This window comes from Humulus lupulus, chromosome 6, assembly GCF_963169125.1.
Source record: "Humulus lupulus chromosome 6, drHumLupu1.1, whole genome shotgun sequence".
Classification (NCBI taxonomy): Eukaryota; Viridiplantae; Streptophyta; class Magnoliopsida; order Rosales; family Cannabaceae; genus Humulus; species Humulus lupulus.
The window spans coordinates 100,740,988-100,755,057 of record NC_084798.1 but is presented as its reverse complement, the minus strand read 5'-3'; the positions used below and the strand labels follow the sequence as shown (position 1 = coordinate 100,755,057).

Below are 14,070 nucleotides of genomic sequence, written 5' to 3'. Positions count from 1 at the left end.
TCTGTCTTAAAACTCCTATACTTTCAAGTATACATCTTCTTTTCTTCTTGAAGATCCATTTGCATCCAATGAGCCTAACTTACTCGGTTGGATCTTACAAGTTTCTAGATTGACTTGTAATACATTAATTCCATTTCTTGATTCATGGAATCTTGTCAGAAGTATCCATTACCTTCCCAAAAGTAAAGGGATTGTCCTAGTTTGTGTCTAACACTAAACTTTATGTCTTGTGTTCATAGTGAACATGTTGTCTTACAATCCCCCCACTACGACAAGGCACACATATATTTTGACAAGAATTAGTAGTTTCTTGATGTCGTACATCACATGATGACACAATTTAACTAATCTTATTATAATCCAATTTCCTCGAATACAACTTTACTTTGAGGTTTAAGGTTTGTCTTTTTAGTCATGTTTGAGAATGGTTGTAAAGACTCTTTCCTTACTAAGACTATAAAAGTAACATTCCTTTTAGGAAGCATAGCCAACAAATATGAAAACTTTAGACTGTTAGTCCAACTTACCAGTCTTTGTTCTAAAAAAACATGAGTGGTATACCCCCATATGAAAACATGGCACAAACTAGCTTTAGCACTATTTCACAACTCTAAAGGTTTCTTTTCACAAACTTGACCCAGAACTACATTCAAAATATATACCTCTCTTTGAAGTGCATATCCACAGAATGTGAGTGGTATCAATAAGTAGCTTAACAATGACCTAACCATATCTAATAAGGTTCTATTTCTCGTTTCTGCAACACCATTTTGCAGTGGTGTTCTAGGTGTTGTGAGTTGGGATAGAATTACATTCTCCAGCAGATGATCCTTGAACTCAAATCAAGGTATCCACTTCCTCAATCTGATCGAAGTGTTATAAGTGATTTTCCTAACAACTTTTTAGCTTTCGCTTGGAGATTTTTTAACTTTTTAAAAGTTTTAGATTTTATTTGCGTTAGGTATAAATATACGTATCTTGAATAATTTCCAATAAAGGTAACGAGTATTCATAACCTCCTCTTGCTTGTACAATAAAAGGACTGGAGACGTCACCATGTACTAGCTGAAGTTGTTCTTTGGCTCTTTCGTCCTTTGCAAAGAAATGTATCTTAGTCATTTATCTTTCTTGATAGAATACTCAAACCGGAAGAGTATTAAAAGTTAGCACTCTTAAAGGAATACCATTTACTAACTAGTTTATCTTATCAATATTTATATGTACTAACCAAAGACACCAAATGTGTATCACACTTTGAGAAATTTTATGTCATTTTTTTAATCAAGGATTAGCTACTTAAATAATTCTAAATTACTTATCGATTGTTCATTGGGTCTTTAGAGACACAATCCATTAGATTGTTTTACATGACAATTTATTGATACCATTCTCTTAAATAATATTCTTATTATTAATAGAAGAAACATCAAAATTTTGTCCAATCTATATAGATATAGAAATCAAATTTCTATAAGAATTTAAAATAATTATTGTTCAAAACAATAAATCTATTTTAAAATTAAATTGATTGCTCCAACTACCTTCAATGAAACAATGACATCATTGCCAACTCTCATGGTTACATTGCCTTCAGGATTCTCCTTTATAGAACTTAGTTTCCACAAAAAATAATAAGCATGATTAGCGGCTCCTGGATCGACTATCCAAGATGACAAAACATATCCCACTAAAATGCTTTAAAACAAGAAAATCAAATTTACTTTTTGTTTCCTTTGTAAGATTTGATATTGAATAAAAATTCTTAGCTTTTCTTCGCCATTTATCTCCAACATAGCATGTATAGATTCACACATCATATATGCAATTCTCCTTTCAATGTTTCTTCATAAGGGACATTATTCATGCTATAAAGTAAGTAATAATAAGCCTTTTCATCAAATCGTATCCAATTAAAAAACTTTTATTTTGTTCTTTAGTTGTTGTGGCAGTTGGCTCTTGAGGACATTCCTCTTTCATGAAAAACTTATGTTTTCCACATTCATACATTATTAACATGAAATTATCCCCATTTTAATTTGTATCCGTTGAGTAAAGCAACAATAATAAAAATGTTATTGCTTGAAGATATTGAGATTGTTGAAATAATAAACTTGTGAAAACTCAGAAAATTAAAAAAAAATATATAATTTAAGTTTTATTTTAAGTGGTGGGATCCACTTGTTTTAAAATTAGTCAGCCTTTTTTTTTTCCTTCCTTTTTCTTCTCACTCCCGACCATTCTTCTTTCTCCTTCTTCTTCTTCTTCTACTTTTTCTTCTCTTTTTTTTTTCTCTCTGCAACAACTCACGGCTGGGTACCAGGAAGCCATTGCCGGAGTCTCCTTTGCCGCCATGCGCCAGAGCTAGAGCACTAGTGGCCGACGAAAACCCTATCCCCAAAATCTCAGGGCCATCAGAGTTAAGACGCACACGACGGAACAGTCAAAGTTTTGTCGTCAAAACTTTGACCGCGCATTCTGGCGAACACAGACCTCCGTTCGGTGAGTGGGTGGCACCGTTGGAACCAATGTGAAGGGAGGAACGTCGCCCACTAAGTCATTTCAGTCAACTCACCATTTTTTTCCAGCGAGATTTTGGGTATCTCCACCCCTTTGGAAGCATTTTCCAGCGACACCGGAGGTCATTTGGGCAAAGGGGTTGTACTTCCGTGATGTACTACTCGAGATGATCGTTTTGATATATGCCATGCATATATTCATCGATGTTTCTGGTACCTCCACCAACCGCTAGTGTGCACAGCTTGGGTGAGGTTCCGGAACTTGAAATTTTAAATATGGTCATATTATATGTCTTTGCACACGATTTTGAATAAGGAATGCAATGATGATAATCGTTTGCTCATTTGGTGCACGTAGGAAAAACGTGATATTAAGATCGGACTAAATCACTCTAAGATCATCATTTAGCTTACGAGTGTCACTTTGGCCCTGGATTGAAAATTCTAAGGAGGTAGGGACTCAACTTGACAATTGGACTTGTTTTACTCGTATTGAATTGCATTAAACATATTCCAATTTTGATATTTATAAAATGTTTGAAAAATGGAAAACTTAATCTGCATGTTTTCTGTTCTGTTATGAGGGCACTAAGTGCCAATTATATTCTTTTGTTCACTTATTTATGTAGGTTATGATTTTTGGGTTTTATTCAAATGCCGCTGTTATGCTGCCAAAATTTCTAAAATATAAGGGGAATATGTTTCTTTCTTTTCATGTTTACCTACATTTGGTTATACTGATGAGAGCCATAGTACTCATGATTTGTGCATGTTGTTGTTTCACGACCTAGTCTCTATGTCATCATAGGTAGATCAGGTGTTCACTCACCTGTAGGTGTAAAGACCTAGCATCGTATACAGGAAGTGTTCTAAGCCTCCCCTTTGTGGTGGTTATCAGGCCCGGCTACCCTGTTTAGGATGTTGGTTTTTCTATGGTGGGTAACGGGAACTAGGGATGTAGTGGATGGTGTGATGTGCACTTGTAACTACGCTCTTATGATTATTTGTGGTTTCTCTCTATTTTGGTTTATACATGGTGATGTATGTTTTGTTTTGAAAAGCTAACCATGCAGGGGTTTTATTAAAATTTTGGGTCCTATGTTATTAGTTGCTTTCCTACTGGACTTTATAAGCTCACCCCCTATATCTCTCCCATTCCAGGATCCTAGTGACGCGATTGTGGATAAGGTGAATTATGGATGAAGCTAATGTGTTTAGCGCCATAGTCCTATCTTTTGAACATTATATGTATTTAATTTGAAACCTATCGGTCTGTATATCTAAGTTAGCTATGTAATAGTTAGAAATGAGGAATGGTGGATGCTAAGTATTATTTTGGGTGTTTTATGACTTATTAAATTTAACTGTTTGGTGACTACATAACTCCGGGGATATTATTGTTCTATGTATTAGGATAAATGAACCTACTTTTATCCGTAATATTTTCATATATAATTATAGGAGTTATTCCATTATTTTTACTTATAATTATAGTAATATTTAATATAAATTAATGGATCATTTATGAAGACTATTTTCCACCTAGGGTCAAAGTTTGACCTTTGACCACCCAAGTTATGGATATTATAATTCTGCCACAGCCTAGGGCTCGGGTTGTGACATAAAACCTTCAAGGAAAGTAAAGTCAGATTAAAGATGAAATAAAACCTTGTCATGAAATGCTTGAGCAAACTCATCAAGGGTGAATGGGCAGACATCAATGACAAGAGAGTACGTATAGAGGAAATGGAAAACCTGCCAACAGAAGTTAACACATATTTTAAGATTATGTCTAACTTATGACTAATATATTTCACCAGTAACTTTGTCCAAACAAAAAGGACTATTAAAAATACTAACATAACAGAAACAGAGAGAAACAGAATGAATCAGTTAAATTTCTTTGCCAATAATCTAGCCCTTAAATCCTAAATTTACACAAGTAAATTACTAGCATTTGTAGAGTACAAACTTGTGTTACTGTGAGAATTTACATTATTGTAATATACTTTAGATTATTAATAGTTACATATTGCACTGCAGCTATTTTCAAAAGAGGCAAGCCTATTTGGAACAAGTAATTTAGCTCTTAATTAAAAATCATAATATATATTAAAAATTTCATTAACCTACTGGAATTGCACCTAAATATATTTCATAGTCTGCTGTCTTTCATTCTTGTACACAAGCTAATCTATAGAGAACATAATTCAATAGAGTATTATTTAGAGGACCTGAACTATTACTTACATGGGAGTTCGAAATGAAAATTGCACAGTTGAGTTTAAATGGCCAGCTTTGATATACATTCAAATATATGAGTATGGCCACCTAACAAAAATAATGGAATGAACTAAGGACTAATTTTGTTGATCAATCAATCTAAGTTAAAAATTTCTCCACAAAACAAAACCTAAGACAAAGCATTGCAAAGAATTTCAAACTACTAGGAATTAAAAGCTTATTGATACTGCAAAGCAAAGTAAAGATAATTGGATGATTTAAGTGAATTACAACTTACTGAAGTACCTTTCTGATTGAATTATATATGTTATCCTTTGTTGTACTTGATTTCTCAGGTCTTGGTACACACAACACAATCAAACATGGAAATACAAATCAATGCAACTCAATCTTCACTAGAGTTCACTAGAGTTTATAAGAGCAAGCATATTCCCACTGAATTCCTAATAACTTAGTATTATGATGAAAAATTGGTATTATTCCATTCTATGCACTACGTGGAAACAAGAAAATTGTTGAAGTAATTGGATTTATGTAATTGTGCCAAAGCATGATTAAATTACTTTTTAAGAAATGAAGCCGATTGACCAGATAATTTAACTGAGGATTCTATTTCAAGAATCTTTTTCTCACAACTGAAGCATGATAAACCTATTGAATGAAGCCCGAGCAACAAGAAATACAACTTAAACTTAAATAAAGACCCAAACCTTGGAAAAATCCTAAAAGTAGTTTCAGTACCAAACAAATTTGAAAGAGAGTTAAAGCAAGATTGCAACTCCATAGTTCATTGTCTTCAATAATATGAATGAAGGTTAGGAGAGTCACAGTGTTCTTGTATATCGTTTCATGGTCTCTCTTTAAGTATGATTCCCCGCATCTGACCTTTGTCTAGAAGATTAAATGACCAACAATTATTCAACTAGAGAAAATGTTGGAAGAAAATTCCATAAGACATAGGATGGACCCCACTGCAGGCTTCTAAATACATTTCTGAAGTACAGGAAAATTTCCTTGTTAATTTCTTACTATTCAATGGACCTTCTCGAAAAAGAGAAAACTGTAGTTTTTAATTGATCATACAGAAAAGTATCATTTATAAATTTGGAGGATAACAAACTTATCGAAAATTGAATATTTGATGCGTAAAAATAACTTTTTCCCCCACAAACAACTAGAATAGAAGCCAAAGAGGATAAAAAGAAAAAAAAAATGAAGGATGATGAAAAACTTACGCAAACCAGGAATGTCCTCAACTTTGATAGGTTTCTTAGGAATACCAGCTTCTTTCTTTTGAAAGTCAATCCCCGGGTAAACAATGTGACAGTTCGAGAGCTCTCTTATCTTTTCATCAATTGCCTGTCTCTGGCAGCGAATCATAGTTGACAAGTCAATATATGGAAGCTTTGGATCAATTTTGCATTCCATAAGGATTCCTCCATCATAATCTTTTATGTACCCTTGCCAGCGATCTTTCTCCAAGTGAATCTCCTATGTAAAACCCATAGCCTTTAACTTGAAACTTTAAAACTAAACAAGTACTTTGTTATTAAATAATGAAAGGCTTTTAGGGAAAACTCTTCAACAATATTTGAAACTCTAAAACTATGTCTCAAGAAAATAACTAATTTAAAGATAAGAGGCATGCCTTTTTTTTCTGGCAGATTTTCTTTTCTAAGCCAATAAACATTCTCCTATAAATGCGTACCAAGACATCAACAATTTTTATTATGGGATAAATTATTTCCACTTCATCAATCTTACACCTCGCACATGGAGCAAAAACAGTGTTACATACCCTTAATGAAATGCAAATATTGGCTATTATGCCTAAGATTTTTGTTAAAAGCAAAAGTATAAACTCAAGCAGCACCAAGTCTGACATAGAACCCAACTAACAAATAATAATTGTATTATATATGCCCAAATGAAGAAAGAGTGACCCGGATGAAGACCTCCTTCACAAATGAAACAAATACAAAGAAACCCTCATCACAAACCAGTAGCTATTTCGGTATACTAATCAAATTAAAATGAACCTTAAAATTGAAAAAAAAATTAAAATACCTAACTTTTGCAAGCTCAGAACACTACTGTCGACGCCAAGCCTATCACTTGCAAGACAGAATGAGAAAGACAGAAAGAAAACGAAGAGTGAATGAGAGTAGAAGAGAGTAAATGCAGGGAGGGACAACAAAAAACAATCAAATACTTTATAAATACATATACACATAAATATATATTTATATATTGATTATATGTGATCTGTATAAAAAAAAAAATTCCCCTCACAGAGATGTTCTTGCTTCCAGCAGGGGAAAACCGTCGTGAGTTACGTGAGGGAAAGTGAGATACCAGCGTGATGTACCAGCTTGCTCCATCGACTCAAACAGGGGAGATACCGCCATTATGTGCTCCAGAAGCTCGCATGAGTCGTGAGAAAGAGAGTGCTCCACCGACGTCATGTGCTCCACCGGCGTCGTGTGCTCTAGTGACTCGCATGAGGCAGAGATAGACGAGACGAGAGGATAAGTGTGTGAGAGAGAGTGAGTGGAGGAGAGTAAGCTTTGCAACTAAGCGTAAGAAAGAGAGGCAGAGAGGCGGCAATGGAAACTTGTTTGGGTATTTTAGGTTTAGGGATTCAATGGAGGCTGAGAGAAATTAGAGAATTTGTGCTTTATTGTTTCCTTTTTCTTTTCTTCTTATGATAGACCCAGAATTTTTTCATTTGGCGCCAAACGAAATATAACTAGGCACCACTGTGTTAAAAAAATTGACTTCTTCGTGTTTTTTTAACTATCTATTAATAACACTTGTAAATATGTGTTATTTTTTAATGTAATATATACTTAAAATTGTTGTAGTGAACACCATTAAAGCATGACACTGTCTGGGTGATTGTTGATCGTTTGACCAAATCTGCTCATTTCATTCCAATTAGGAAGGAGTATAGGGTTTCTAAACTAGCTCGACTTTATGTGGATAATATACTTTGACTACATGGGTTACCTTCCAGCATTATCTCTAATAGAGATCCTCGATTTACATCAAGGTTTTGGCGAGCATTGCAAAAATCTTTAGGAACTGAACTTAACTTGAGCACCGTTCACCACCCTCAGACAGACGGACAATCTGAGAGGACTATCCAAACTTTGGAGGACATGCTTCGTTCTTGTATTTTGGATTTTGGGGGTAGCTGGGGAGAACACTTGTCATTGGTGGAATTCACTTATAATAATAGCGACCAGGCCAGTATAGGCACGGCTCCTTATGAGGCCTTATATGGGAGACCATGCAGATCACCTTTGTGTTGGGCAGAACCAGATGAGCATGTCACAATTGGACCTCAAATTATCGCTAGTACCACAGAGAAGATCAAAGACATCCAAGAGAGACTTAAGGTTGTTCAAAGTCGTCAGAAGAGTTATGCTGATCTCCACCGACGAGAAGTTGAGTTTGAGGTTGGTGACTATGTCTTCTTGAAAGTTACTCCCATGCGTGGTGTGACGAGGTTTGGAGTGAAGGGTAAGCTAACCCCGAGGTATATTGGACCTTTTGAGGTTATCGAGAGGGTTGGGGAGGTCGCTTACCAATTGAACTTACCAGCGCGGTTGGGGCACGTTCACAATGTGTTCCATGTGTCGATGCTGAGGAAGTATACTCTAGACCCATCAGACATCATTGAGTATGAGGCTATCCCTCTTCAAGAGGGCGTGACATATGAAGAACAACCTGTCATAATCTTGGCGAGAGAGTTAAAAGTGCTAAGGAATAGGGAGATTCCAGTAGTGAAGGTCTTATGGCGGAACCATAGAGAAGACGAGGCTACTTGGGAGTTAGAGTCGGAGATGTATGAGAAGTATCCTCATTTTTTTTTAATTTTCAGCTTGAGGTTGTTCTTTGAAAAATTTCGAGACTAAATTTCTTTAAGGAAGGAAGAATGAGAAGACTCGAAAAATTATAAAAAAAATATATATATTATTTAAGTTTTATTTTAAGTGGTGGGATCCACTTGTTTTAAAATTAGTCAGCCTTTTTTTCCCTTCCTTTTTCTTCTCCCTCCCGACCATTCTTCTTTCTCCTTCTTGTTCTTCTCTTTTTCTTTTCTCTCTACAACAACTCACACCTGGGTACCAGGAAGCCATTGCCGGAGTCTCCTTTGCCGCCACGCGCTGGAGCTAGAGCACTAGTGGCTGGCAAAAACCCCATCCCCAAAATCTCAGGGCCATCGGAGTTAAGACGCACACGAATGGAGCAGTCAAAGTTTCGTTGTCAAAACTTTGACCGCGCTTTCCGGTGAACCCAGACCTCCGTTCAGTGAGTGGGAGGCACCATTGGAACTTATGTGAAGGGAGGAACATCGCCCACTAAGTCATTTAAGTCAAATCACAGTTTTTCTCCAGCGAGATTTTGGGTATCTCCGCCCCTTTGGAAGCATTTTTCGGCGACACCGGAGGTCATATGGGCAAATGGGTTGTACTTCCGTGATGTACTACTCGAGAGGATCATTTTGATATGTGCCATGAATATATTCGTCGACGTTTCCGGTACCGCCACCAACCGCTAGTGTGCACCGCTTGGGTGAGGATGCGGAACATGAAATTTTAAATATGGTCATATTATATGTCTTTGCACACGATTTTGAATAAGGAATGCAATGATGATAATCGTTTGCTCATTTGGTGCACGTAGGAAAAACGTGATATTATGATCAGACTAAATCACTCTAAGATCATCATTTAGCTTAGGAGTGTCACTTTTGCCTCGGATTGAAAATTCTAAGGAGGTAGGGACTCAACTTGACTATTGGACTTGTTTTACTCGTATTGAATTGCATTAAACATATTCCAATTTTGATATTTATAAAATGTTTGAAAAATGGAAAACTTAATCTGCATGTTTTATGTTCTGTTCTGAGGGCACTGAGTGCCAAATATATTCTTTTGTTCACTTATTTATGTAGGTTATGATTTTTGGGTTTTATTCAAATGCAGCTGTTATGCTGCCCAATTTTCTAAAATATAAAGGGAATATGTTTCTTTCTTTTCATGTTTACCTACATTTGGTTATACTGATGAGAGCCATAGTAATCATGATTTGTGCATGTTTTTGTTTCACGACCTAGTCTCTATGTCATCATAGGTAGATCAGGTGTTCACTCACCTGCAGGTGTTCACTCACCTGTAGGTGTAAAGACCTAGCATCGTATACAGGAAGTGTTCTGAGCCTCCCCTTTGTGGTGGTTATCAGGTCCGGCTACCTGGTTTAGGATGTCGATTTTTCTATGGTGGGTAACGGGAACTAGGGATCTAGTGGACGGTGTGATGTGCACTTGTAGCTATGCTCTTATGATTATTTGTGGTTTCTCTCTATTTTGGTTTATACATGATGATGTATGTTTTGTTTTGAAAAGCTAACCATGCAGGGGTTTTATTAAACTTTTGGGTCCTATGTTATTAGTTGCTTTCCTACTGGGCTTTATAAGCTCACCCCCTATATCTCTCCCATTCCAGGATCCTAGTTACACGATTGTGGATAAGGTGAATTATGGATGAAGCTAATGTGTTTAGCGCCATAGTCCTATCTTTTGAACATTATATGTATTTAATTTGGAACCTATCGGTATGTATATCTAAGTTAGCTATGTAATAGTTAGAAATGAGGAGTGATGGATGCTAAGTATTATTTTGGGTGTTTTATGACTTATTAAATTTAACTGTTTTGTGACTACATAACTATGGGGATATTATTGTTCTATGTATTAGGATAAATGATCCTACTTTTATCCGTATTATTTTAATATATAATTATAGGAGTTATTCCATTATTTTTACTTATAATTATAGTAATATTTAATATAAATTAAATGATCATTTATAAAGACTATTTTCCACCGATGGTCAAAGTTTGACCTTTGACCACCCAAGTTATGGATATTATAATTCTGCCACAGCCTAGGGCTCGAGTTGTGACAAAACTAAATATCTTTAATATAATCAAATATAAATATCGAGTTTTGGAATAGTAAACGTCATGCATGAATGCAACAATTTCAAAATAACACATAAAAACAACTGTTACTAAACCATGATAAATTAATTTGACAATTAATGGACTAGCCTTAAGGTAGGTCAAACTAATTTAAAATTAGTTTTGAGACAATCTCAAATTCATAAGTGGAAACTTAAAATCAACTATTTTCTCTTTTGACTTACGAACAACTGTTAATTTGGCCAAGATGAACTAGTCCACTCGAATGCCTAATTTCATATTTGCGAGTGTAATCGATTATTTTAGATCAATGACTTAATTCAAGAGTGTGCCTTAGGGGCCAGTCAAACTTGAAATACATCATTAAGTCATATTCTTGATTAATAAGAAGTTAACCTTGAAAATAACACAGTCAGAAACATTCCATAGAGGGATGCAAACAAAGGCGCCTCGATATGCCCATTCCATGTCACTTCGATGTCAACTAATAATGGAGACCGTAAGAGTTATTGTCATATCTCCTTCTCCCGCTCACTTTTTTAGAATATGTGTTTTTCTCAAAATATCGTATGTTTTCTTAATTAAAATTAATATAAATGGGTTTAAGTACCAATCATATTGGGAAAAGGTTCATTAAACATTTTTAATCAATTTTAAATTGACCCTAAAACTATTATGGAAACCTAAATTACAACTAATGCCTTTTACATTATTAGTAAATCACATTTATTAATTTTGGTTTATGGGTCTAACATAATGCAAATGTCAATTAGTTGTTACTTGCCAAGTTTAACTATAAAACTTAAATAATTATGTGTTTCTTTTAATTACAGTAAACATAAACATATGATCAATAATAATGATCCTATTTAAAACATGTTTCTAATCAAATAAGATGCATACTTTAAATATAAATTGTATGAGATTCATGTATGACATGTTATATGCATGAACATGTTATCAATCATATTAACAAGCATAAAATAAAACACACTTGGAATTTGAGCGGGTCTCTAAGGATAATAACAACCCATTAAAAAATAAATCTAATCTATTACAAAATGGGCCTTCAACTTCTTCTCCATGTTGCTTGAGCTTCCATAACTTCTCTAAGATCAAATGAGTCAAACTCATTATTTAAAAGTATTAAAATCTAATCTTAATAAGTATTTCAAAAATAGCACAAACTTTAAATTTTATTTCAGAACCACCACTTTGTCATTATTTTTCATAAAAATAATATTGGGGTAATATTAATTTCTAAAATTGACATTGGGCTTACTAATATTTCAAAAATACTATTTGGGGATATAATTTCTTCTAAAAATGCCACTTAGGCCAAGTGATTTCCAAAAATATCACTTTAGGCCCAAGCCCAAAACCAAAATCATCTTGCTGAAAACATCACAAAGGTGACAACCATGGCTAGCGCTGCCATTTTTCAGCAGTGGCAAGCTCGACATTAAAACTGCACATCAGTGAGTAAATACAAGTCTGACCACACTGACCACGGTGAGGATAGCGGTCCAAGGAAGAGCACGGCTAGGATAGTCATGTTGTGATGATGGACCTTTGGCTAAAGTGATACCCAGACACTCTCGGCTCACGTCGAATGTCGAACATTCAACGCCCTTCATTTCACGTCACCAGAATCCATCTTTCGGAGATGGTGGTATTAGGAGAAAAAGAGCTCTGTATATTCTTTATTCTCAGTAAAAAAAACAGTGGCAAATATAAAGGTTGTGGCTCTTATGAGAAAGTCCAACCAATAACAAAACAGCATTAAGTCTGTTACAACAGAAAAATAACAACTCCAAAAATAATATCTGTCTTAATAGAAAATAATATATGTCTTAACAGGTGGCTACGAGCTTCCAAACGATAGTCACTAGAGGTGACGGCCATGGTGGTCGGATCATTGGCAGCAAGGAATGAAACCAAAACATTCCTGGTTTGCATGGTGTGGACGACGAACATCCATCTTGTCGTGGTTGGAAGTGGCAGTCGAGGAAGCTTTCAACGACGGCACGACGACAGTGGGCTGCATCGAACGGTGGCTTGCGTCGAGTAGCTCATTGGAGGTCGGAGGTGTGAGCACGGTGGTACTGCCGTTGTCGTTGAAGAGAACACCCGAGACTCTCTCGGTACAGTTATGTAATTAACGTAACAAAAAACAAATATATATATGGGACACTTTTTGATGGTTACTGCGCATAAACGACTAATTACGATAAATATTTTCTTTTACACTAATTTTGAATTTAGTCATTTTTTTTTGTTTAACATAATTAATGGTACTTCTAATTAATGAATGAGAAACATTAGTTATATTTAAAAATTCACATGTATTTAAAAAATAAAAATTTTTATAATATTATATTTTCATAATAAATACATATTTTTCATCAAATAACCATTCTAAAAATTTGAAAAAATCAAAATTTATTTTTAGAAATATTAATTAACAACTATAAATATGGACTATTAATCTTAATCCAACAATAAATATTAAAATAACTATATATGGGTAATAACCATTAAAAATACACCATGTAATACTAATATATCATATATTAGATATTTGTTATAAGAGTTACGTGATTTTTAAAAAATCAATATAATATATATTTCTAAAATATACATTAATAAATATTATAAGTACCGTCGTGTTTGTTAATATATATTATATTTTATTAAATTATAAACTTATCATCTTGTATTTTCAATAATGCTGAAATTGTCGCCAAATTTAAAAAATATATATATATAATGAGTATATATATATATATTTGGTACCCGTATTTTATTAAAATAAAGATTTAATATCTTAAGTTTTCAACAATGCTGAAATCGTACATATTTGATACCCTGAACTTAAGTTTGATCAGTAAAATTTTATCAATATGATCAAATTGCACTCAATTATATATAATTAAGTAATTGAATTTGGATTTAAAATGCATATAATTGAGGGCAGTTTGATCATATTGACTAAATTTAGTAGTAGGGTACAAATTATGTATGATTTCAAATTATAAAATACCAAATAAGAATTATTAAAAATATAGGATACCAAATTTGTATTTCAATATATTTGTATTTCGATAAAATACACATTAAGAAATATAAATTTACCTATATCTTATATATATTTTACTCACGGTCACGTAACAAATATTAATATATCATATATATTAATTTAGAACATTGACTCACGCTGGAGCTCTTAAAATGTAATATTAAATTAGCTTACAGAGGAGTAATTAAAACTTACTCACGCAAGAGTGATAAAAATTTGCAAAATCTAAATTGGCTCTCG

General features: G+C 34.1%; 1 protein-coding gene across 2 annotated transcripts; it reads right to left on the bottom strand.

The window, feature by feature from the left end:
* Window positions 1-5,329: 5,329 nt before the first annotated feature.
* On the bottom strand, window positions 5,330-6,258 carry LOC133784136 (histone acetyltransferase GCN5-like). Of its 2 annotated transcripts, none has more exons than XM_062223625.1 (2): window positions 5,996-6,258; window positions 5,330-5,651 (listed from the first exon to the last, which is right to left on the bottom strand). In XM_062223625.1, exons 1-2 carry the CDS (start codon window positions 6,186-6,188, stop codon window positions 5,608-5,610), a joined length of 237 nt encoding a protein of 78 aa, XP_062079609.1. In that variant the 5' UTR covers window positions 6,189-6,258; the 3' UTR covers window positions 5,330-5,607. The 2 variants fall into 2 exon arrangements, with proteins under 2 accessions (XP_062079609.1, XP_062079610.1); XM_062223626.1 differs by lacking the exon at window positions 5,330-5,651 and adding an exon at window positions 5,658-5,820.
* Window positions 6,259-14,070: the final 7,812 nt, after the last annotated feature.